This window comes from Helianthus annuus, chromosome 1, assembly GCF_002127325.2.
Source record: "Helianthus annuus cultivar XRQ/B chromosome 1, HanXRQr2.0-SUNRISE, whole genome shotgun sequence".
In the NCBI taxonomy this organism is placed as follows: Eukaryota; Viridiplantae; Streptophyta; class Magnoliopsida; order Asterales; family Asteraceae; genus Helianthus; species Helianthus annuus.
This window is the reverse complement of record NC_035433.2, coordinates 67,714,095-67,739,755: the sequence shown is the minus strand read 5'-3', so window position 1 is coordinate 67,739,755 and position 25,661 is coordinate 67,714,095. Positions and strand designations below refer to the sequence as shown.

Here is a 25,661-nt window from a genome sequence, read left to right as displayed (position 1 = left end):
GTTACATTTTTGGAGGTCTTCGTGACGTTATCCTTAAGGAAGCCCACAGTTCCAAATATTCCGTCCATCCTGGAGCGGACAAGATGTATCAGGACGTAAAGGCAAATTACTGGTGGATAGGCTTGAAAAGGTCTATAGCCACCCATGTGGCTAAATGTCTGACGTGCGCTCAAGTTAAAGCTGAGCATCAGAAACCGTCAGGTTTGCTGCATCAGCCTGAGATTCCCACCTGGAAATGGGAAATGGTAACAATGGATTTCATTACCAAGTTACCTAAAACGCCGAAGGGAAATGACACTATTTGGGTGATAGTTGATCGACTAACTAAGTCAGCTCATTTCCTACCCATTAGAGAAACTTTCAGTTCTGACATGCTAGCCCAACTGTACGTGGATAAGATAGTAGCCCTGCATGGCGTACCAGTATCCATCATCTCTGATAGGGATACCAGATATACATCACACTTCTGGAAAAGTTTTCAAAGGTCTCTGGGTACGCAACTGAATTTTAGTACAGCCTATCATCCTCAGACGGATGGACAAAGCGAGCGTACTATTCAAACCCTGGAGGACATGCTTCGTGCATGTGTGATAGACCTAGGAGGAAGTTGGGATAGACACCTGCCTCTGATCGAGTTCTCTTACAATAATAGCTACCACACCAGCATTAAGGCTGCGCCTTTTGAGGCACTATATGGTAGGAAGTGCAGAACACCCATTTGTTGGGCAGAGGTAGGAGACGTTCAAGTATCAGGACCCGAATTAGTCCTGGAGACGACCGACAAAGTTACCCAAATCACTGAGCACCTAAAAGCTGCCCGCGATAGGCAAAGAAGCTATGCCGATGGTAAGCGAAAGTCCCTCAAGTTTGAGGTTGGCGATAAAGTTTTGCTCAAGGTATCACCTTGGAAAGGGGTAATGAGATTTGGCAAGAAAGGTAAGTTAAGCCCAAGATACATTGGACCATTCGAGATCATCGAATGTGTAGGATCAGTGGCTTATAAGTTGAACTTACCAGAAGAGCTTAGTGGTATTCACAATGTGTTCCACATCTGCAATTTGAAGAAATGTCTGGCTGATGAATCCCTAGTCATACCGCATACAGATGTGCATATTGATGAAAGCTTGAAGTTTATAGAAAAACCTGTGTCGATTGAGGACCGACAGGTAAAGAAGCTTCGAAGAAAGCACGTACCCATTGTCAAGGTCAAATGGGAGGGCCGCAGAGGTCCTGATTATACGTGGGAATTAGAATCCACGATGAAGGAGAAATATCCTCAATTGTTTCAGTAAATCTCGAGGTCGAGATTTCTTTTAAGGGGGTGAGGATGTAACACCTCGAAAATTCCTGTCCATTAGAATAAAGACACGTGTCATGTGTGACAGACGTGTCAGAGAAAACCGGATTTTTAATAAAGAGATATGTGGTAGGATTTCTAATAAAAAGAGGCGTCATGTATTAAAAATACCCCTGAACGACCCAAGGGCGACATGTTATTAAATCACCTCTGAGCGACCCGACATTTTTATAAATCCCAAGATCCTTAAATCAATTGATGATCATCTCATACGATAACCGGTTGCTCTTGAATAAATAAAGTTTTATCTTTATTAAGGGCCATGGAATTATAGGTTGTTACTACTCCTAAATTTAATAAAATTCTTATGAATAAGAATTGTTATAAGCTTGGCCAATTTCTATAAAATTCCAAGACTCATTTCTTTGAATCTCCGTCAAAATACAAGTCCCTTAATAGGTTGATATGAATGGGGAACATGTAAGAAGAAGTAAGGCATGCAATGACTGGTCTTGAAGGCCCCACATCTGAAAAGAGGCAGCATGTTTCGGGTTTTTGTGGTTGCATGGTCAAGACTTAAAAGTTTGCAAACTTTTGTCTTCTGGCCATCGCTTACGGACCACAAGGCCCTTGGCTTACGGTCCGTAAGCAGAGTACCTGGGAATGTTCCGCATGGATCGGTTACGGACCGCAAAGCCCTAGGCTTACGGTCCGTAAGGTGGGCACCTGAACCATGTTTCAGTAAAGTCTGTTACGAACCGCAAATCATGTAGCATACGGTCCGCAAGAGGTCCTTACGGACCGTAAGGCCTCAAGCTTACGGTCCGTAAGACCGTCGCTGGCAGTATGTTTTGGACAGCTGCCTGTCCAGCCCTTTAACCGACTTAAAACGTAAATTTCCGATTCTATGGGCTTCCTAGGCAGTATTTAGACCCTTAGGGACATCTGGGGTGATCTTGTAACTACCCTAGACTTGCTTGTCAAGATCTTGGAGCTTCTAGTTCACTATATAAAGAGTTTGAAGTGTGACCATATGAACTTGCTCATTTGGAACTTTGGCTAAAAGCTCTCTGGAACTCCTCTGGTCACCAACACATTTTCTTAGGCTCTCTAATCCATCTTAGGACTCTTGTAAGTGTCCTTAACCTTCTTTAATCCTTTCTAGCTTAGCTAATTAAGTAAAAGTCAAACCGTCGTAATTAAGGTTTGACTTCGTGATTAAGCATAATGTGCTTTGTCTAATCACGGATTAAAGATACCTTTAGGAAGGTAATTAAGTGGGTAACAAACCCTTAAAAGGGTGTTTCCAGATTCCCACTCTAAGCATGTTAATTGTCGAGTCAAAGCTATCTATAAAAAGTCAACAGAATGCTTAATTTCAAATTAACGCATAATTAGCAATGTAGGTTGAATGTAACCTGTTTGAACATTAATATAACTTGGTAATAAGTATAAGAACATGTTCCAACATGTTCAACTCGACAATTTTCTGTTTAGACCTGGTTTGGAACCGAAAGTCGCATAGTTTGACTTTCGCTTGACTTTCAGTTCTGACCCGTTTTAGTTAAGATTAAAAATACCTTAGAGCTTCTTTTGAACCTATTAACATGATAGTATATCCTCCTGTGATTATACAATGTGGTTCATTAGATATCTCATTCATATGCATGTTTCCGTTAAATGCCCATATGTTGACCATTATACCCGAATGTCCAAAAATTATAATTTTTGAAAATGAAAAGGGGTAGACACCTTAGTTACTGAAATATAAAGTTGTCCCCAAAATTTGACATCAGTTTGAGGTCTAGATTAAGAGTTATGCTCGTTAGCGTAATTAGAAGCTTTCTTAATAAATAATTAGCGTATTTAACGCATAACCTATCTCAACCCGAATTTTATACCAAAACTTTATACTCACTGTTATATAATAATATTTTGGGAATTTTAAAGATTTTTATTCATTTTTAGGCTGAGCATAACTATAGGGTCTAAGCTTATTTCGGCTTATGCCGGTTTTACCCTTTTTAGTCCTAAAATGAGTTTTACATAACCTTTTGACCCCAAACCTTTTTCTACTGATTTGTTATATTAAATATGATATTTTGAGCCTTCTGGAAATATAAAAATATCAGCTTTCCTTTTAAAACCCGGAAATGGCTCCAAATCGCCTTTTTAGGCGTTTTTACGACATAGTATATGTCAAAACGAGTTTATATATAAAAGGTCTAATACCTACTGATATATTTTATAAAAATATATATTATAACAGTAGACTAAAGTTGGGAACTCAGATTTTCTGTTTTTACCCTTTTGGCTTATGTAAAATTACCAAAATGCCCTTATGAGGCGTAAATGGCGTTTAAAAAACATTTGGGGCGTATTTGGACATACCTTACTGATATTACAATATATTTGGTGCATATGACCTCAGGAAACTTGCATATGACTTATGTGGTTACTCGTTACGCACTTTCGCGTTCGGATCGGTTTAAGTGACTAGTTCACGCATATTAGCCGAAACGGGTCAAACCATATCATCTAAGTCTCAAAATTCAGAATGTGTTTAGTTTACCCATATTATACAAGTATCCAAGCTTGTAGGGTCTAAATCACATTCCTTCCCGGTTTTCGCATTCCTTGCGATTAAACCATATTTATTCTTCGAAACTAACCGGTCTAAGCTTAGGCTATGTTAAAAGACCCGTTAGGATTCTAATAGGTTATTATAACCTTCGTTCCAGAATAGGAGCCCAGTAAAAGACACGTGCATTTTCGAATTTGTGGTTATACTTGCTCAGGTAAATACTTTTAACTTATTTTCCCTTATACGGGCTTGGGGTACGGTATATAAAATACCGCTTGGTCGGGCGATTGACCCCATCTCATTAGTAGTTGGGTATTATCAATGGGACCCGTTTAAAAACTTGGTGTTGTTTGTTTTTATGCCTTTGGGAGCTTAATGACCATGTCCCGGATATCCTTGGCATCATTTTTGGCCACGACCTTGACACCCGGGTGTAGGCGTACACCCGGTATTATGTCCATTATTTTTAAGGTATTAACGTTGGCTTCCCGCCGCGGACTTATACCATGTGGTGTGTCATTTAACCTTAAACCCGATACGACTCGGGCGACTGAACGGTTAACAAACATGTAAATCTTTTACAAGTTTAACTCTGATTAAATATTCCCAAGTTATAAAATGTTTTGTGCCTTGTGCATTTAAAACCAATTTTTAAATATTTTCAAAATGAGTCAGTTAAATTGTATTTACCAGTGCGAACTGACGTATTTTCCCCAAAAAGATTAAGTGCAGGTGCTATACGCAATAGGCTGGTTCCTCCTTAGCATCGTAGAGTCTCGCAAGCTTTTGGGATGCATATATCTGTTGAACAATTTCTTTCTTTTTCTTCGATCCGCCTGTGGATCTATTTTGACTGGTTGTGATACTTGATATTACAATTAATAGTTGAAATAAATCTATTTTCATTTGCTTCCGCTGTGCATTATAATTTGTGTTGTTTGACATATGATGATATCAACTACGTCGCGTAATCCCCCACCGGGCCCACCGGTGACACGTGGAAATTAGGGGTGTGACAAGTTAACACTCATTTTAGCCTTAAACAAGTACTATAGCAGAGAAATACAGCCGTTGAATCATTATGCGACTCAGGACCCCCATTAGTCATACTATAGCCTTAATTTAAAACCTAATCGTTATGATCAAAATACGCATAAGCCCTTTGTTTGATTTGTAACTTTATTTGTCTATATGCCATTATGTCGACTTGACATATTCTTAGAGACATACAAAATCAAACTGATGAGGAAAATTAACTAATACTTAGTCATTCATAGTACGATATGCAATTGCGCACGACCATTAATTAATACCCGTCTATGAGCTCTCTTAATAAGACTTATGGGTAATAGCCCTTCAGTTATAGGATCCTTAAGCATATCATGAATGTATTCGATACAAAACTTAGTTTCCTCAATTCGTTCATAAACGAATAATTAATTGCGTATCGAAATTTAATGCAGCACCTCTTGAACTGTTACTGTTCAAGGAGTCATGGTAGCTGACTTTATCACACTAAGTCTTCAAAACATTAATTACATGGAGTTAATAAACTTATGAGTCCACTGATAAATTTCCAACAACATTTAGTGACTATATTATGTCGTTATAACTTAGGTTGTTATTATCAGTTTATTATGACTCCTCCATGAGATAGGTTTTGTCTGCTGACATAAAGATATACCCGAAATTACATTCTTGTCATCTTTGAACATTACAAAGTTAAAGTAATCAACCGGTTTTAATTCTCACTTCTTCTTTAAATTGTAGTCTCTCGTTTCTTTTAAAGATATTGTAATACTCCATTAGATGCTTCACATTAATCTAGACATATCTAGTGTGTTGCAATATGAGTAATATCTAAATGAGTATAGACTTAAATTTACATAAGGCTTCCAATTAATGAAGCGTAAATAAATAATCTCATTTACCATATTATCCTCTGAAGGAGAGCAATATTGTTTGTTACATATGTAAGGACCCATTTAAGGTTAAACTGATGCAACGAAACTAATGTCCCATTGGGTCTATCTCAGTATGTTATGATATCAATTACGTAAGAGATATCTCTAAGATCTATTATATCAAAGTTTGTGTTAACAATGCTTTGACTTATGTAACACATACTTGTCAAAAGAATATCATCTATATGGACAAGTTTATCTTAGTTGCTCCCACTCATTTTGAGGTAGGTACATTAATCCACTTGGTTGTTGATGAAAATTACGTTAAGATTTCATCACATTATGATGTTTGCATTAACCCATACATGGATTTTGTTGGCTTGCAAATAAAGTGTTCTTTAACCTTTAGTTTGGAACTTTCAGGTTGCTTTATGAACATGTAAATATGTCAGCCATTTGTTAAGGAAAATTGTTTTTAATGTTCATCTAAGGTAGCTTTAAACTATTATAAGCTACTAGAACAGTGATGATCCATCAAAGAAATCTTTTGTTAGATATGTAATAAAGATTCTTTAATAACTTATCTCTTCCTGAGTACAACCTTTGACAATCAATCATGCTTTTGAGTGTCTTAACGCTTATATTAGGATTTGGTTTAGTTATGAACACTCTTAGATAACTCAATCAAAACCCAAACGTTATACGAACACATAAAATCAGTTTTACTAGAAAACTGTTTTATTCCATTTAGAAGATTGATTGACACTAATGGCTTAATTTGAAAAGATTGGATCAGTAAACTTTTCCATAATCCATTTCAACTTCAGTTAGGGAGGTTATGTAATCATTAAAGTTAGTAGGCTTTTAAACCTAGATGACCTCCTGAGTTGATTATTGGGTTCATTAGAAGTTTTAGTTTTATGGATTAGCTCTTGGTTAGGTTGCTATCATTTTCATTCTAAGTTTGTAAGAGTTGGTGCAGTATGGTGTACAAGAGGTGTAATCGGAGTTAAATTTGGAGTGAATTTAATGACACTCTTCCCCCCGCCTCTTGTATTCCTTGCAAGTCATAATAAGGACTTTGACTGCTCCCACTAGCCTTAGAAATCTTTAGGAACTCAGCATGCTTAGGGTCAATATTTAACGACCAACAAATTCTAATAGAGAAACAAGTTAATGACGTTAGTCGTTGTAGTTTCTCTTGTTGAGGATTATGTTAAGAAATCTAAGTGTGCCCACAATTAAGCAACAATGAAACTTTTGTAAGAGTAACATTAGATTTTAAGGAGACAAGTATTGATGGAACAGTGTCGTGATGGAGCGGTGTCTTGTACAAGAGGTGTATATTTAGGTAATGTAAAATTTTCACTCCCCCACCTCTTGCAACTATTGCAAGTTATTATTAAGACACTTAATGCTCCCACTGATCTTTAATATCTCTAGAATGCTACAAGAGAAGTTTCAATGAGCTACGTGACGTGGGAACCTATCACATATACGTTAGACTTTATTTGTGTCACACCCTGGCTTTGCGGAAGCGTGGTTAATTTGGTGTGACTTCTTAATACCATAGCTTAATCATAACAAGCTATATGAATTAAAAATATGCAAGATCATCCATTGATAAAAATATTAAAACATTGTCTTAACGGGTTAACACCCAACAACCATAACCTTGTCTAAACATTACAGATGCAAACTTAAAGTAAACATGGTTCAGGGACTGTGACTTGTCCAGGAAAGAGTCACAAGCCTCGAACCCTGGATGACCTCGGGCCTAATGCAGCGGAAAACAAGCCATACCGCGCCAGATCGTTAATTCCCTGAAATACATGTAAGTTGAAAAATCAACAATAATGTTGAGCGAGTTCATGCAAAAGTGAGTATATAAACCTTTATCTTTATCAAAAACCTGGAATGTAGCAAATAAGGAAAAAGAGATCACCAATGGTTTGCAAGGCCATTGATATGTGTGAAGTGCAAGTAGGGATGACTCAAACCTAGCTGATTTATGCGTCGGGCACTAAGTCACCCCGAGGTCCGTTATGCTGGACCTGGGGCTGGGCTCGCTACACCCAGATAGATCTACCGCTCCTGTCCCTCGGTCCTACTACGAGGATTAATGGCCTCAAGTTGCGCCTACCCACTCACATGATCTAAGTAGTAACCCTCCTTACGCTAACCATACCATGTATCAAGTATTCATAATCATAGTAACATGTATTTCACCCCCGCAGTTTATAAAACTGAAAACAGTTAAGAGAAAAGGGGGACATGAACTCACAGTGAGTGCGTCACAATACCAAGTAATCCAAATATCCAACTGCTGCGCAACGACCTACATGTGTTAATTCTATTAGACGGATGGTCGTGCCTTAGCTTTATAGTTTAATTTTCGGGAAACAGTTAGACAACCGTTCCGCGTATATACTTGGTAGAAAATCTCCTTCCCAAGGATGGGGGAATTAATACATGTGCGTTTACAATATTAAGTCTCACTTAATATATTTTATTTCTCATTCCAAAATATAATTATTTTTCTCAAAAATAATATATTTTCTTTTTACATAATACTTTCCAAAATAATATGTTGACAACATACGCATTTATGAATATTTCCGTATAAAGCGTAAGTTACGTTTTGGCGATTAAGTGGTAATAGTAATTACCGTTGTAACTTATATGTTTGTCGTGAAGGCGTTGGTATTATTTTGGGTTCGACAAAGTTAGTAAATATTATTTTTACTCTAAAAATAATATTTATACATTTTCACAAAATAATCATAAACAGTGTTGTGAAAAATATATTTACCGAATATATATTTATCACGTTTAGTTTTGTGAAAACCCCTCCTCCGAATATTTGTAAATAAAGTCATGGCGAAATATATTTGAAAAATATGTCAAAAGTAGTCTAACACTTGTAAATAATTCTAAGTGTTATATTTTAGAAAATTTCGTAAGAGTTTCCCCTGTAACTGGAGGTGGCCACGCTTTTAAGCGTATCATTTTCTTTTACAAAATCATTCCAACAATTTCTTTAAATCAACCAAATCAATTTCCAACACATTTAAACAAGCTTCAACACTTCAAACTTGTAGACTAGTATGTAAAATCGCATTATCACATGAACTTGTAGTTTTTCTAAAACTATTGTGTAGATCTCGTTATATTTAGTGGATCTATGTATAAAATAGTTTATTCTTGCAAAAACCCCGTTTTTGGAACAAATCACTCTTTACAACTTCCCGACAATTTTTATAAAAGTTGTTATTTTGTCGGATCTTTCGTTTCACAAGTGTTTATACACTTGTAGTTTATAAAAATCATTTTTGTTAGCATGTTATCCAACTTATATAAAACATGATTTTCTCGACACTCGGTTCTACGAATATACCACTTGTACATACGTAGATCGGCTCGTTTTAAATACTATTTTACATGTCAAAACATTTTTACACAAGTTCATGTTTCCCGTGTGGTGGAGTTTCACCTTTTAACCCTTGTACAAAAGAAACAAGTGTATGTCAAGATTCGGGATCTTAACAAAGTCGGGTTAAACGATGATAAGAGCCACCACAACGTAGACCGGGCCTCAATAATCAACATATTCGAATACTACGACTTTTACACAAGACATGACCTTTTATCCAACGATATTCGAGTTTTTGTAGACTTTTTAGATTCAAAAGATGGGTTACCGACTTTTAACCGTTAAAAATCCTTTTAACCACTTTAGATACGATCAAGAACAAGTTTTAAATGTTATACCTCTAGCTCGGGGCTAGGGAAGAATCTAGTCGGAAAAGGCGTGGATAAAAGCAAATGAACGTGGTCCTTTAGCTTCCGCTTGCTTCAAGCTTCCTCGTACGTGATCCCCGACACTTGTGTGCACTTGGAATGGCAAGACAAGAACCGAAAGTATGATGGATGGATGTGGGTGCTCTCGGCCGAGAAGAGAGGAGCAAGAGAGAGTGAGAGTTGGGTGTTTAGTGTGTGTGAACTTGTGTGTGAGAGAGAGGTATTTATAGAGAAATTTAACGCTATCGTCCATCGGATTCAAGTCGTCTAGATATCCACGTAATCTATTAAAATATCAAAAAGTTGTACTTGTCTTGTCCTCTTGGTTGGGCCGATTCCATTAGGGGGGGGGGGGGTATCCGGTTGGGTCTTGATCGTACAGTTAGAGTTTAGTTTGGTTAAGTCGGTTAACTTTAGAGATTAACCCCGTTAGTTGTTTAACGCGTTATAGTGCGGGTGTTAGGGTAATCAGGGACCCTAACTGGCTCAGAAAAAGACTAATAATATTTCTGGCAATATTTTTATGTTCCGGGTATAGTCCGGTTGTTCGGTCGGATAGTAATCCGTTAAAGTGCTTAAGTAATCCTTTAAGCGTTGTAAATAATATTTTTAGCGACACAATTTATTCTGCGAAGTGTCAGGAATATTTCCCCATGTTTTGGCACTTTATTAATTAGCTAGAAGCTAGTGTGTAAATAAAAATGCTGTGTTTTGTGCTTAGAGTACGTTTTAGGCACATTCAAATCTCTATATCTTATTCCTAGAGACGCGGTTATACAACCCTTGTATTCCTACACACACTACGGGCGTAGTAAAATATTTCTGGCTCATTCAGGCCTTTAGAGGCAGTGTTTGCCTGATGCTGGCTATATCAGCATGTTCAATAGGTTATCCGTTCAAATGCTACTGTGCTTTTGTGCATCATGTTTGTCACTAGAGTTCAGTAAATAAGTAATGTAGTGACAGGAAATCAAAGTATGATGCAGATATGTACAAGTATCAACAATCAAGTAGCAGTTTATCAGAAATCTCAGTTAAGCACAGTAATAAGGCAACAATTAATAGTTAATTAAGTCGTACGGATACCTGGTTTTGTGAGGGTTGTCACAATTTGATTTCTTTAATGTCCAAATATCATAAGAAAATTTAGGGACATATTTAATAGAAATCTTATTAAGTATATACATGAATAGATTTCTTCTAAGACCGTGTGCCATATGCAACAAAATTTTGATACAAGTTGATAGTCTGTTAACTGATAAATGAGTTATGTCTGAATATTCCATTTGGAATAAGTTCCACGAATGTCAATGAATGACTTATGATGGACCCATACTTATTCCTTAAGCCAAGTAATATTTAGGGTTGTAACGTCATGATTTAAAATCACTTAAAATGAGATTAGATGAATAATCATCCTCATTAACCATGTCATGATTTCTCATGAATTTTGGTTATAATGGAAGAAATTTATAAGTCTCATTTTTCTTTTGTCAAATTCTCATTTACATGATAACAAAAGTTGTGAAAATGTAAGGTATCATCTAGTTTCATCTTAGTAATGTTTCTATCCAGATATTTAGAACAAATAAAATGAGAGTTTAAGGTAAGTATGACTTTATGTTGACTATGCAAACCTCACAATCTTCATAACATTGCTTAATTATGATACTATATTCTGATTAATCTTCAGAATATATAAGGTATCGAAAAGCGTTGTTAGAAGACTGCTTATTATGGTTCTTATAGTCTTAACATTTAATTTTGTCACTAACTCTCACGTTAGTTATTTGTTGACTTCTGGTAAGGAAACGTTTAAAACTAGAGTCAACTAATCATGTGTTAATAGAAATATTAAAGAATTATCAGACTTAAATATCATTAGTAAGTGACTATCTAATTAATTTATCCAACTGTTCTTTAGAATAATGGATAGTCTCGTTGCTTATGCCTAGTCTAATGACATAATTATGCAGTGAGATTTTCCCTTGAAGAACCTTAAAGTTGGGATTAGCACTTGTAATTTGTCTATGCACCTTAGAACAATCCTCTTTTAAAGTATAAGTGGTTGTAAGGTGAGTAACGACTTATTTTCCAGCTTCAAACATTTATTTCTTTGTACATATGTTGCTTATCAACACACTCATTATACTTTGGTACTTTTGAGTGTTATAGTTGATTTATAAGGCATCAAATTGTACAAGTGAAAATCTTAGTATGTAATGTACTGGAAAATGTACTTATTTCCATGCGTAATCCTTTAACTTTATGGGTCATGGTATTGTACATTATTATGTATTCACATATACCACTTAGCTTATAGTTTAGAATTTTAAATAAAGGCATGTATCTTAGGAGCTCTTGTGATTATTCCACAATAATAGATTAGTCTTAGGAAAGACTTAATCTGGAATAACTTTAGTGATAGCATTATGTTAGAGAGATCTTGATTATCATAAGAGACATCATGTTCGATTTATCCTAATCATCATGCTCTACTTTTCTTCTGTAGTGCTTTATCAGAAGAGAGCAATAGGATTATCGTGTCTTAAGAGATAATCAAGGATTTAATTTTAAGAGCTAATTCTTATAGAAACTTTAAGCAAAACATATTATATTTAGGAATTAGAGTGGATGAGATACTGATTTATAGAAGAAAATTATAGTGAGTAAAATTATGGGTACTAAGAATAAGGCAGACGAAATGATCATAAAAAATTAATTGAGGATCATTAATATAAGGATCATTATGTGAAGAGGTTGTGATATGTCTATTACTAACATCAAAATAATAGACTATTTAAAGTTCTACTTAAACAAAGACAAATCAGCTTTGGCCAGAAGTGTAATCATTTAAGCATGTGTGCAAAGTGGTTGTAACAAAACAGCTTTGGCCAGAAATTGAGACAATCACTTTAGTTATGCACTTGTTAAGTATGCCATCTATGAAGGAATTAAATCAGCTTTGGCCAGATATTAAGACATTCATGTTTATGATGCACACTTAACATAGCTTTCGTAATACTTGAACGATAAGTAGATGCATCAAATCAGCTTTGGCCAGAAGTGATACATCAGAAGCTCATTCAAGTTAAGCCATTTTGGTTTTTGTAAAACATTATTTGATCCTCATTAATTAACTAAGTAATTACAAAAACCAATCATTTAATAGCAAACCACCTGTTAGCGCGATCGAACTCCGCGGTGAGTTCGCTGGGGGGTGCAGGGGGACAGCGTGCCCCTTGCACGGGGTTCAGGGCGGAGCCCCGAGCTAAATTTTAGTTCATATTAACTGCTTAATAAAGTAATAGGATTTCGAATAAGTCTTGAAATTTTATGAACACTCAAGATTTCGGATGATCTCGGATGATTTCGGATGTGTCCAAGACGCATGCTTTCAGATGAATTATGTCTTGGATTCATCCGAAATGGTGATGCTTAGTCCGAAATGATCCGTGACACTAAGTCCGAAATGGTCCGAAATGATCAGGCAGTTAATGATCCGTAATGGATGAAACAAATGCTCATCCGGAATGTCCATCCGAAATGTTCATCCGGAATGATCAGTTAGTTATTGATCCGTGATGGATGATGCTTAGTCCGTAATGCTCCGTAATCCTTAGTTCGAAATGATCCATAATGATCAAACAGATGTTGATTCGTGATGGACGCTTAGTCCGAAACGATCTGTAATGATCCAGAATGATCATCCGAAATGCCTATCCGTAATGTGTTCCACAAGCTACGAAATCCCTAATTTTGACAGTTAATTATTGATAAGATTTAATCCGAAATCTTAGGAATTATGGGATTAAGTTTCATGTTTAAATATTCATTATATTTATCTGTTTATTTCGAAAATTTATATCCATTAATAAAATAACAGATTTCGAAAATTCTAATTAGATAAAACTAAATCAAACAGGAACAAACACCCAATAATCCTAAATTCATTCCAAAACTAAGGGAATTTTCGAATTTAATCAAGAACTCATGATGAACCCTAAATCAGAATATTCAAACATTCATCCGAAATCTGGAAATTATTACATATTTAAACACATTTCCTTAAACGGTTGATTTCGGAACAGTAATTTGATGAATATATGATCCGAGATGATCCAGTATGGAGGATTCTAATCCGGAATGGCATCTCGGGTAAAGTAGTTTGAAGAGGTTCTTCCGTGATGCATCCGTAATGGATCCGTGATGATCCGTAATGGATCTGTGATAAAATTATTTGAAGGTATTCATCCGTGATGCATCCGTAATGGATCCGTAATGATCCATAATGATTTGTAATGATCTGTAATGATCCGTGATGCATTCGAGATGATAAAACCCAGATCCGTAATCATCCGTGATCGTCCGTAATGATCCGTAATGATGATTTCGGATGACAAAAACGGAATTTTATCAGGTTTTTTCAAAACTGTTTTCCAGTTTTATTCCAGATTTTCGGATACAAAACAGAACCGACTAATCAACATATGCTCTGATACCACATGTTAATCGGTTCTATTTGAACATAATGAAAAACATGAAAACATACCTTTGATTTCATCAGTACATACCAGCAGAGAATCCAGATGTAGTCGCAACATTAGTGTTCGACATGATTGTCAGCTTGATCTGGTTCCTCCTTAGAGTGCAATCTAATGATGGTGATGAGAGAACCGATAAAGGGTAATCGGCTATGGAGAGGAGGTCGATTGATGTTATGAGTAATTAGGTTATCTCATTGTCTAACCTTGAAACCTCTACATTAGTCTCCTTATATATGCACCCAGGAGGAAACCCTAATTAGTTAATAAGGGTAATTAGGCCCATCAACAATTACCAACTAATTATTTAATAGGATTGTTATATATTTTGATCCATATAATCAGGGGCGGATCTACGTAGTTACGAGGTGTAGCCCGGGATACCCCTCAACTTTCTTGGCGAAGTGTAATTTTTTTGTTACAATCTTCATTTTATATTCCGAGGTACCCCTAAGCAAATGTTAGGATACCCCTGAATCTAGATGAAGATAAGAAATGGAATTTTATGGTTGACGGAAACAAAATTTCCCGGTGGAAAGTTGCAGCGGTAGACACAACTTGTGAAAGAAGAAGATGAAAGTTCTTAAAGAAGAGGATGAAAGTTATATTTATTAATATAATATATAAAATAAGCATTGAGATAATGAATGGGGTTATTAATGAAAAGGAGTCTGTCAGTCAAGTCAGAATTTTCAATTATTCAAATTTCAATTAAGATTTTTTTTAAAGGTAAATTTCTGTTAATATCAATAGTTATTCAAACTTCAATTAATATTTAACGATTTAGTTTTTTAACTTATTGTACCCATTACTTGTTTGTTTTATTTTTTTTACTTTGCTTATATATATTTTTTACATTTACTAAAGGTTTCTTAAAAACGATATGTGCCTACAAGGTTCACAACTGAAAAGATTAAAAATGAAAATGATATAGAAAAAAAAAGGTTAAAATGAAAATAATACATGAAGAAATATATATGATTTAATAAAAGGACTAAATGTAAAGAAATATTATATAAACATTCACACTAAACGTATCTAAACCTAAGTAATACATAATTTCAGTTATATCTTATCTCAAAATATTATATTATATTATAATTTCTAAATCTTATTACTAACTGTTTAATATTTGTTTATTCAACTCGTGTCCCATGTGATACAAGTGTTTGTAACCTAATATATATATATATATATAAATATAATATTTACTAGCTGCACAGGGCCCAGAAGAGCTCTCAAATTCTCAGGGATGACCATATGTAAAAGAAAAAAATTAAAAGGCTCAATTTTACTAATTACACAGGGAAGAGGGGCTCGATTTCTTAGGAACGGGTCTATGTAAAAAAAATTTAGGATACCCCTGAATTTTTCTTCTAGTTCCGCCACTACATATAATGTAAATAATTATAATGACTATTAGATTAAATATAACATAAAATATATTTAATCTTACACTTCTATTAATAGTATACAATATATGTTTAATATATTAATAATAAATATATAAACAGAAAGCTCGTTTAGGTTTGCGAGCTGGCTCGGGCTCGAGCTCGTTTAAACTCAGCTCGTTCGAGTTTTTTTGCGAGATAAGCTCGAGTAGCTCGTGAGTAGCTCAGCTCGTTTGCAAACCTCATTGGAATACAAACTCATCTCCCGGTCATCAAACAAGAACTTTTACTACCTACATCGCTGGCACCCTGCTTACCATGGTCCTCCCTTTTTTATTCATTCCTTCACTCCTCGCTCGCTTTCCCCATCTTCGCTAGCTTACGCCGGGAGGTCACCATTAACAAAACAAACGCCCCTAAAAACCAGACCACAAAGGCGCATGTTAGCGCATCTTCATCTCAGGGTGCGTATTACTCCTTTTGTTTACTTCAATACTTTCTCTCTCTACATCTCCAATGGCCGATCGCTTGCATACTTCCTATCTGGTGTGTATTCGTTACAAATTCAGTTTAATTTCGTTTAAATATCCTTCGATACTGATCTGTATGCTTTTATTTGATTTTGATTGGTGCAAACAGGTGTAGCTGTGTTTATATAGTTATATATTTACACATACTCTGTTTTTAGGGCTTTTTGTTCGAATTTATTGCGATTTTTCAATGGCCGCTCCACCGGCTAGGGCTCGTGCAGATTATGATTACCTGATTAAGCTCCTTTTGATCGGCGATAGCGGTATGTATGTTTAATATTTGATTAGTTTATAGCTTTTTGAGGATTACAAGTAATTATTATGTCTGGAAGTGAGAAATGTAGGTGTTAGGGATTTAGGAGGTGGTTTTAATTATGTATGATGAATTGTTATGTGTTTGTTAATAGTCGGAAAGTCAGTTATTAATGTTTGGAGTTCAGACCAGTGATTGATTGATTATTAAGTGAAGGATAGTGATTACTTTTAGGAATGTTGATGAAATTAAATGTGTTTGTGTTTTGCCGGTGAGCGTTAAGAAAGTTTGGTACGTTTATCGCAAATGTTGAATTATCTGATTATTGTGTTAAGGGCTGTTTGGCAACATCTGAATGGTTAAGTGTTGAACCAGTAAGAGGTCTGAACCATTAAGAGCCTGTATAATGCTTAACCGTTCAGAGGCAAATGTCTGATCAATTCAGGTTAGAGGTCTAAACCATTCAGACTCTGTATAAATCTTAACCATTCAGAGGCAAATGTCTGATCAATTCAGGTTAGAGGTCTAAACCATTCAGACTCTGTATAAATCTTAACCATTCAGAGGCAAATGTCTGAACCATTCAGACATCTGCTCGTGAAACAAACAGTCTGAACCATTAAGTGCTAAACCAGTAAGAGGTCTGAACCATTAGGAGCCTCATTAAGAGGTAAACAAACAGCCCCTTTAGTAAAAGACATAGTTATAAAGTAGCGTTTGGCAAACGTCAACGTTCCATTTTAGAAACGGGAGCGAGTTCTTAGTTTGAAATATCGGTGAATATATTTGGCCTTGGTAGGATATAGTAACTTTTATATCGATATACATTTTTCACTTTCTAGTTTCACAAACTTATTTTTTCAAAGCTCCATGTCATGTTAGCATCAACACATTAATTAATTTTTGTTGAGCTAGTTGAGCGAGAAGGGGACTGCAAAACGATCATTTGTTGTATTTTGTTTTCTTTGCAGGTGTTGGAAAGAGTTGCCTTCTTTTGCGTTTTTCAGACGGTTCTTTCACTACTAGTTTTATTACTACCATTGGGTGAGTTAATCTCATAGTTTTCTACATTATCAGCTCATTTACATTTCTTTGACAACAATTAATTCTGATACCATGAATATTATAATTGGGAATTACAGTATTGATTTTAAGATAAGAACCATCGAGCTTGATGGCAAGCGTATTAAACTACAAATATGGGACACAGCTGGTCAGGAACGATTCCGGACAATTACAACCGGTATGCTTTATCTATTTTTGTTGGCATATTACAAATGCATCAATTGACACATATTGATAAAAGTCTTTTTTTACATGATTAAATGTGTAACTTTTTGAAAAATAATGAAAAGGTCTTTTGTTGCATGATTAAATCGCTTTAATATTTTGAAAAATAATGAAAGGGTACTTTGTTGCATGATTAAGTTCATAAAGCTTACATGATGGACATTTTTTATAAGTTTTATAAAGTTGAAGGGTTTAACTATTTATAATAAAATCCAAGGACTTGTGTGTGAATTCAACGAAAGTCCATCTAACTACAAAAGACTGTATCAGTAATAATCCAGTTTTTTTAATATCTTAAGAGTAAAATCTCATTTTCGTCCCTGAGGTTTGGCCATTTTTTGCGACTTTCTTCCAAAAGTTTGTTTTTCCGCATCTGGATCCAAAAGGTTTGAAATCTTGCCATTTTCATCCGATTCGTTAACTCCATCCATTTTTCAACATCAAGTCTGGGGCATTTTCGCCATTTTAGCTATTTGTTTCGTATTTGTATCAAGATGGCAAGATTATATGACAGAAATACCTTTGGACGAAAATCGCAAAAGTGGCCAAACCTCAGGGACGAAAATGACATTTTACTTGAATTTTAATTTATGAGCTTTATGCATTGAAAGTACACTTCCGACAACTTCTTACCTTTTTGTCGTAAGCTATTTTGATTTAGCTATTAGAGATAAAGCGTAACTTAAATCGGGCTGTTTTAAAGCATATTTGTGCTTCAAGTTAGATTAGTATGCAATTTACAGAGTTTTTGTTTACTTGATACTTCAGCTTATTACAGAGGAGCCATGGGTATTTTGTTGGTGTACGATGTCACAGATGAGTCATCTTTCAATAGTAAGGTTTTCTTTAATTTCTTTTAGATATGAATACAAAAATTATTATCATTATAACACGTTAAATTTTGAATTGCTAGACATAAGAAACTGGATTCGTAACATTGAACAACACGCTTCCGATAATGTTAACAAAATCTTGGTGGGAAACAAGGCTGATATGGACGAAAGCAAACGGGTATTTTTATTTATTTTTCATGCTTTCATTTATGCTTTGGAAATTGGGGAAATTAAACGTGTGACAATCTTTTATTGATAGGCTGTACCTACTGCTAAGGGGCAAGCGCTTGCTGATGAATATGGCATTAAATTCTTTGAAACCGTAAGAAAATTGTTATGATGTGTTTTTTCTGTAAGATCCCGCTTGTTTAAGATGAAGAAAAACAAACTATAATTGTTTTCCGATATCGTTTTCTTGTAGAGTGCAAAAACTAATCTAAATGTGGAGCAAGTTTTCTTTTCAATTGCGAAGGATATCAAGCAAAGGCTTTCAGAAACCGACACCAAGGCTGAGGTAAACACAATTCTATTATTGTTTTTTGTAATTATACGTTTATATATCTGTATTATTAAAGGGGAAGTTTCATTACTTCATGCCAATCATTTTAAATGTCATATATCATATCTACCGTTTCAAAACATTAAGATATCATACTTGCCTAAAATCAGTTATAGATATAACAGTCCGTTTCACTGAATAAACGAGAACGTTATGCGCCAAGATGATTCACAGTAATGATGTTGTTTTCCTCTCTGTTTATTCAATGAACAAACTATATAAATGATTGATTTATGTGATTTACAATTGAATTAAATGAATGTATATGATATTTTTCGTGTTGTGACTTGTGAAGGGCAGTGCAACATTATGAGATATAGAAAGATATATCGAACTTTGAACTACTTCAGGATATATATGTGTGTGTGTAGAGAGAAATTTTCAATACGTACAAGTGCTTATGTAGTTCTTGTACTTCTCTACTTAATATCAGTTCTGTATTGATCACATCTCTATCTGTCTCTTTATCTCTCTATATATCCCGTGTCTTATATTAAAGAGTAAAATGCCATTTTCGTCCCTTAGGTTTGGCCAGTTTTGCGATTTTCGTCCAAAGGTTTGTTTTTCCGCAATTGGATCCAAAAGGTTTGAAATCTTGCAATTTTCATCCGGCTCGTTAACTCCATTTTTTTCCGTTAAGTCAGGGGTATTTCAGTCTTTTTAGTTTACTTAAAGGGCAATTCGGTTTTTTTTTTCACATATGTAAAAAGACTGAATACCCCTGAAAAAGACTGAATTGCCCTTTAAGTTAACAGATAGACGGAAGTACCATTGACTTGATGGAGAAAATGGATGGAGTTAACAAGCCGGATAAAAATGGCAAGATTTCAAACCTTTTGGATCCAGTTGCGGAAAAACAAACCTTTTGATGGAAGTCGCAAAACTGGCCAAATCTTAGGTACGAAAACGGCATTTTACGCTATATTAAAACTGGACAAATAATTATTTGTAGGTTAGCCTATCTGACCCATTCATTCTATAACACAATATAACCCTCTACCCGACCCTGTAGACCCAACAATCTTTTCACCTCTAGCATTAGAATGTCTATTGGGAAATAACAAGGTATGTTTGTTGTCGTTTGCAGCCAACTACAATTAAGATCAATCAAGCAGACGGAGGAGCTGGGAACAGTCAAACTGCACAGAAATCCGCCTGCTGCGGTTCTTAAAAGGAAATCTAATTGTCATGATATATGAGGGGTGGGGGATTGTAATTTTCAACTTATTTGCAATTTTTTAAGAAAAAAGAAAGTGATGTGTTAGTGTGTGAAAGAAACATAGGTTTTAATTACTGAATTACCGCTTCTTCTTGCAGCACACTTGATATTTTTCTTTACAATCTTGTTGTTTCACTTATTGTTGCAAGATGTTGTAGTTATTGTTAAAAGACAACTTATATGTTTCGATAGGATAAATGATATTAAAAGATGTTTGAATGAACAAAGTGATCAAATAATTGAGTAAATTCGCTTTTTCAAACCAAAGTTATCATTTATTTTTGCTTCTTAGTGGTTTATGGAGACCCATCCATCTTGATTCCTTTGGACTATTGGACATATCTCTTGAGGTGATTAACCTTTGATGACACTTGTATGCTTGGGCCTGCTGCCTAAATAAGCCCACCAGATACAAGGAAAACCCAAATCAATACAAGGAGTTGGATAAACTAAATCATAAGCGGTAAGTCAGTCGGTAACAATAACAATATTAATTTATAAAACCTGAGTCGAATCCATAAATAAAGACACCGTGGTTATCATAAAATAAAGACATTGTTGCATTCATAGATAACCTTAAGAAAACCCTAGTGCATAAAAACGTCACAAATAAAAAAAAGTTAAATGTCATTTTAGTCCCTGTGGTTTAGCCATTTTACCAGTTTAGTCCAAATGTTTCATTTTCCTATGTGGATCCAAAAAGGTTTCACCATTGCCATTTTAGTCAACTGAGTTAACTTTATCCATTTTTTCTGTTAATGAGAAAGACAATTCGTTCATTTTATATGGCCGAATCGTCCTTCTAGTTCACAAAATTACATATATAATCACTGAATTCCCCTTCTCGTTAACATAAAAATGGATGAAGTTAACCCAGTGGACTACAATGACAATGGTAAAACCTTTGAACTAAACTGACAAAATAGTCTAAACCACCGGAACTAAAATGGCAGTTAACTCTAAAAAAAGTAGTTTGCTTGCTTGTTCAACATAAGGTGTGGAAGGAAGCCTATCAAAATGTGCGGTTCGTTTAACTAGTGTAATTAACATGTGAAATGTGCTTCACGTTATGGTGAAGCCATTAGAACTTTCTAAGTGATGAAGATGAATGTATTGCATGACATGTGCAACCATCTCACGCCTAACATTTGGCCCAATTTACCCAGGCCGTGTTTGGTTTGTGAAATTCAATGAAAGTAGAAGCGGGATTGAAAATCATTGCTTAATGTGTCTGGTTCACAGAAACTAAAATCTCAAATTCATATTAAATATGTTTGGTAGGGAAAAGGATTAAAGTTAAAACCCACAACCATTTAGTTGGGGAATACAATACTTTACCACTAGATTATCCCCTTAGGGACCCATAATCAAAATCTAATTGTTTGAATTGTTATTCGATATTATTTCTTTATGTTTACGTGTGAAAGGTATATATAGAAATGGGTAACAACTTACGTGTGAGACCACAAGTTCATAAGTGGCGAGATAAAGGATTTTTTGAATTTGTATTTGGTCTTTGTTTAAAGATTCTAGAAAGTTCCACGAATATATTGGGAGGCTCGCGTTTCACACCATTTGCTGCTTCGCAACTTCCCTGAATCTGCCTACATTTTTCATTTTGAGCTTTTATGGATATTTTTTTTAAAACGACATATTTTTATTATTACTAAAATTATTTTTACTAGCTATACTTTAGAGAATTAAAATGGAGGGGTTTAGTTTAGTTCACGGATTTTTTTTTTCTAAGAAACCTGAATATATTATAGAAAATGGAAACTTTCGAAGAATTTTAAATTGTTATACATTCAATTAAAAGTATAACCATGTTTAGTTTGTATGCTCAATAAGTTGGAATGAGGTGGCGGTGGCGACGAGGACGACAACGGTGGTGTTAACGCAGGTGCTATATGGAAGTTTGAATGAGCAATAAGTTCCTTAATATCATTAACCATGTCAATTGAAATGGTATGTAATTTTCTATCTACATATATTTTTTTCCTCATTTTCTAAATAAATAACCTAACCAATACCACATATGAACACTTGCTGTGTTGTCAGGGGCGGACCCAAGGTCAGCCCAGGGTGGGCGGGCGCACCCCCGGGGAAAAAAATATTTAGTGCTAAGTTCCGTTCAAAATCCCGTCCGCACCCCTTGGAATTTTTCGTCCGCACCCCTTGAATTTTTCGACCGCACCCTTGGAATTTTTCGACCGCACCCTTTGAAATTTTTCGTCCGCACCCCTTAGGTAAAAAGTGTTATCAATTTATATTTTAATTTTTTTAGTAAGCTCTTATTCAAAAAAAAAAAAAAAAATACTACCTAAATTATATAACTTTTAATACCTAACTAACTAAACCCAAATACTCATACATTTACCAACTAATAATTCATAACTAGCTAGCCCACTAAGTCTTAGCCCATTAACCAAACCTAATAATATTTCAAACTGTAATAAAATAATTAAAACCCAAAAGCTTTAGAAATTCTCTCCCGCTCTCTCTCTCTTTCGTCCCTGCACTGCCAAGGAATAACATCACCCAGCGACAACAGTCCAGCAGCCGGCGACCGCCGTAATCAACCACCATACCACCGTCGTTCGACACCAAATCTAACCATAATCCAAACACGGGTAAGTTTCTTTGTTATTTTGATGATTTTTGTTGATATTATAGGAGAAAAAAGGGTAATACAGTTGTTAAATAGGTTTGAAATTTTGTGTGTTTTGACGTTGTTTATAGTTGTTTAGATGATTTTTAGGGTGATTATGTTGCTTATATATTTTTAGGGTGATTACAACTTACGTCATGATTTCTAGGGCTTCAATAGTTGAAAATTAAATAGAGAAAGAATTGCTTAAGAAATTAGCTTTAGATGATGTTTTGAATAGATTTCAAAAAATGAAAACCCGCAGGGCGTCGACGTTTTTTATTGTTATATAAATTTGGTTTGATGTTCGTTTGTTTTACATGATCCGACCCGACCCGACCTGACCCGACCCGATACGAACCGATTTTTTTACTTATATACTTAGGGGCCTAAAATTTTTAAAAATGTTCCGCACCCCATAGAAAAATTCCTGGGTCCGCCACTGTGTGTTGTGCCTTAAATTCAAGCCTATAACTATCCTTTAGCTAGAAGTCTAGAATCTTATCACAAAGCGACTTTACTTTTCTCTTGTCAGTTACGAAACTTATAATTAAAATTTGGTATGACATACAGTACAATATATCCTCTAAACAGATTTAACATATTTAAAAATAAAAAAGAAGTATTACGATACAGAAGTTCCATATATCTCACAACTAGGTTAGAACCCCGTGTATTACACGAGCTGAATAAATATAATTTTATATATTAAATAATAAAAAGTTATATCTTTATGAAACTCGTATATTATACGGGTTAAATAAATGTAATTTTATATATCAAATAAAAAAAGTTATATCTTTAAAAACCATGTGTATTACACAAATTAAATAAATGTAATTTTGTATACTAAATACTAAAAACGTCGTATCATTTAAAAAACTTGTGTATAATCGGGTTGAATAAATCTACCAAATGATAAAAGAATTACATCCTTAAGAGCAACATATATTACACGTATTAAATAGATCTAAAAAAAGTTATATCTTTAAAAACCTTGTGTATTACACAGATTAAATAAATGTAATTTTGTATATTAAATACTAAAAACGTCGTATCTTTAAAAAACACGTGTATAATCAGGTTGAAAAGTCTACCAAATAATAAAAAAATATATATATCCTTAAAACCCGGTGTATTACACGTGTTGAATAAATCTAATTTTACATAGCAAATGATAAAAAGTTATATATTTAAAAACTTCGTGTATTACACGGGTTATATAAATGTAACTTTGATAGTAAATAATAATAAAAAGTTAAATTTTTAAAAACCTCGCGTTCTACACGAGTTGAATAAATATAATTTTGTATACAAAAAAATATATCCTTAAAAACCTCGTGTATTACACGTGTTAAATAAATCTAATTTTACATAGCAAATGATAAAAGTTATATGTTTAAAAACTTCGTGTATTACAAGGGTTATATAAATGTAGGGTAAAGTTCTTGTACAAATAATCTTAACATACTAAACATACAAATTGAAGAAAAACTCAAAAAGACAAGGTGGCATTTTTGTAATTATCAATAACTATCAAAGTTACTCTACAAATATAGCTAAAAAAACCTAACGACTCCCCCACCCCCAAAAAAAACCTAAACCCCCCACCCCCCAAAAACCTAAAAAAAACCTACCCTCCCCCCACCCCCCAAAAACCTAAAAAAAAACCTAACCCCCCCCCCCCCCCAACCCCCAAAAACCTAAAAAAACCTAACCCCCCAACCCCCAAAAACCTAAAAAAAACCTAACCCCCCCCCCCCCTCACCCAAGCTAAAATGCTAAAAACTAAACCCCCCAAAAAACCTAAAAAAATCTAAAAAAATAAAAAAAACACACAAATTATTTTATTTTATTTTTTTAACATTTTTTATTAAAAAATCGCTACTTTTAGTAGCAGCCAAAAAAAAATTTTTTTTTTTTTGCTAACGAAATGTAGCGATTTTTTAATAAAAAATGTTAAAAAAAAAATTGTGTTTTTTTAGGTATTTTTGGTTGTAACTTTGATAGTTGGTGGTAATTACAAAAATGCCACCTTGTCTTTTTGGGTTTTCTTTCAATTTGTATGTTTAGTACGTTAAGATTATTTGTATTTGATCTTTTGCCTATAAATGTAACTTTGTATAGTAAATAATAATAATAAAAAGTTAAATTTTTAAAAACCCCGCGTTTTACACGAGTTTAATAAATAATGTATACCATATGCCTTGAGATTATATTATAGGGCACACTTGTTTTTACTCGTTCCGCACCCAAAACATTTTTAGTATTCTTGGCGACGAAATACATTACGCATATACATCATCATTACTGTCATACAATAAAATTGTTAAATGTTTATTTTATTTTTTAACAATATACTTTTAATTCCACAATCACTGATCACAACATAAGTTGGGTGCTTGACCTTATATGACGAGGGATCATTGTTACATATTGTTACTGCTAGGCCAAAACCTATGGTGAATGTTTATAATGAATAACTATTTAAATTCGAATTCAAACAGATACAATAATCAGATGATTTAAAATATAATTTTTTTAAGATGTAAATAATTAAACTAAATAATATTTAGTAGGAGAATTATCTATAATTAATTAAAAGAGATTAAACTAAAATAATAATTATTCATAAGAGATGGCCTAATATGATGACAAGTGTCCCGAAAATGGTTTCTTTTATTATATAGTATAGATAAGTAAAAATACTATACTCGTGATTTACAATTGAGGCATGTTAAATATTTAATTATTATAGCCCAGATTACAAACAAACAACGCATATTAAAATAAGGTGTGAAGAGGGAGA

The 25,661-nt window shown here is 34.4% G+C and overlaps 1 protein-coding gene across 4 annotated transcripts; it reads left to right on the top strand.

The window, feature by feature from the left end:
- The first annotated feature begins 15,806 nt into the window (after positions 1–15,806).
- Positions 15,807–20,390, top strand: LOC110867746 (ras-related protein RABE1a). Of its 4 annotated transcripts, none has more exons than XM_022116760.2 (9): positions 15,807–16,067; positions 16,161–16,314; positions 17,276–17,348; positions 17,447–17,547; positions 18,363–18,428; positions 18,508–18,605; positions 18,687–18,749; positions 18,849–18,941; positions 20,074–20,390. In XM_022116760.2, the coding sequence occupies exons 2-9, from the start codon at positions 16,242–16,244 to the stop codon at positions 20,155–20,157; spliced, it is 651 nt and encodes a 216-aa protein (XP_021972452.1). In that variant the 5' UTR covers positions 15,807–16,067; positions 16,161–16,241; the 3' UTR covers positions 20,158–20,390. The 4 variants fall into 4 exon arrangements, with proteins under 4 accessions (XP_021972452.1, XP_021972446.1, XP_021972458.1 ...); XM_022116754.2 differs by having other exon boundaries at positions 15,813–16,067; positions 16,210–16,314; XM_022116766.2 differs by having other exon boundaries at positions 15,815–15,985; positions 16,210–16,314.
- The last annotated feature ends 5,271 nt before the right edge of the window (positions 20,391–25,661 follow it).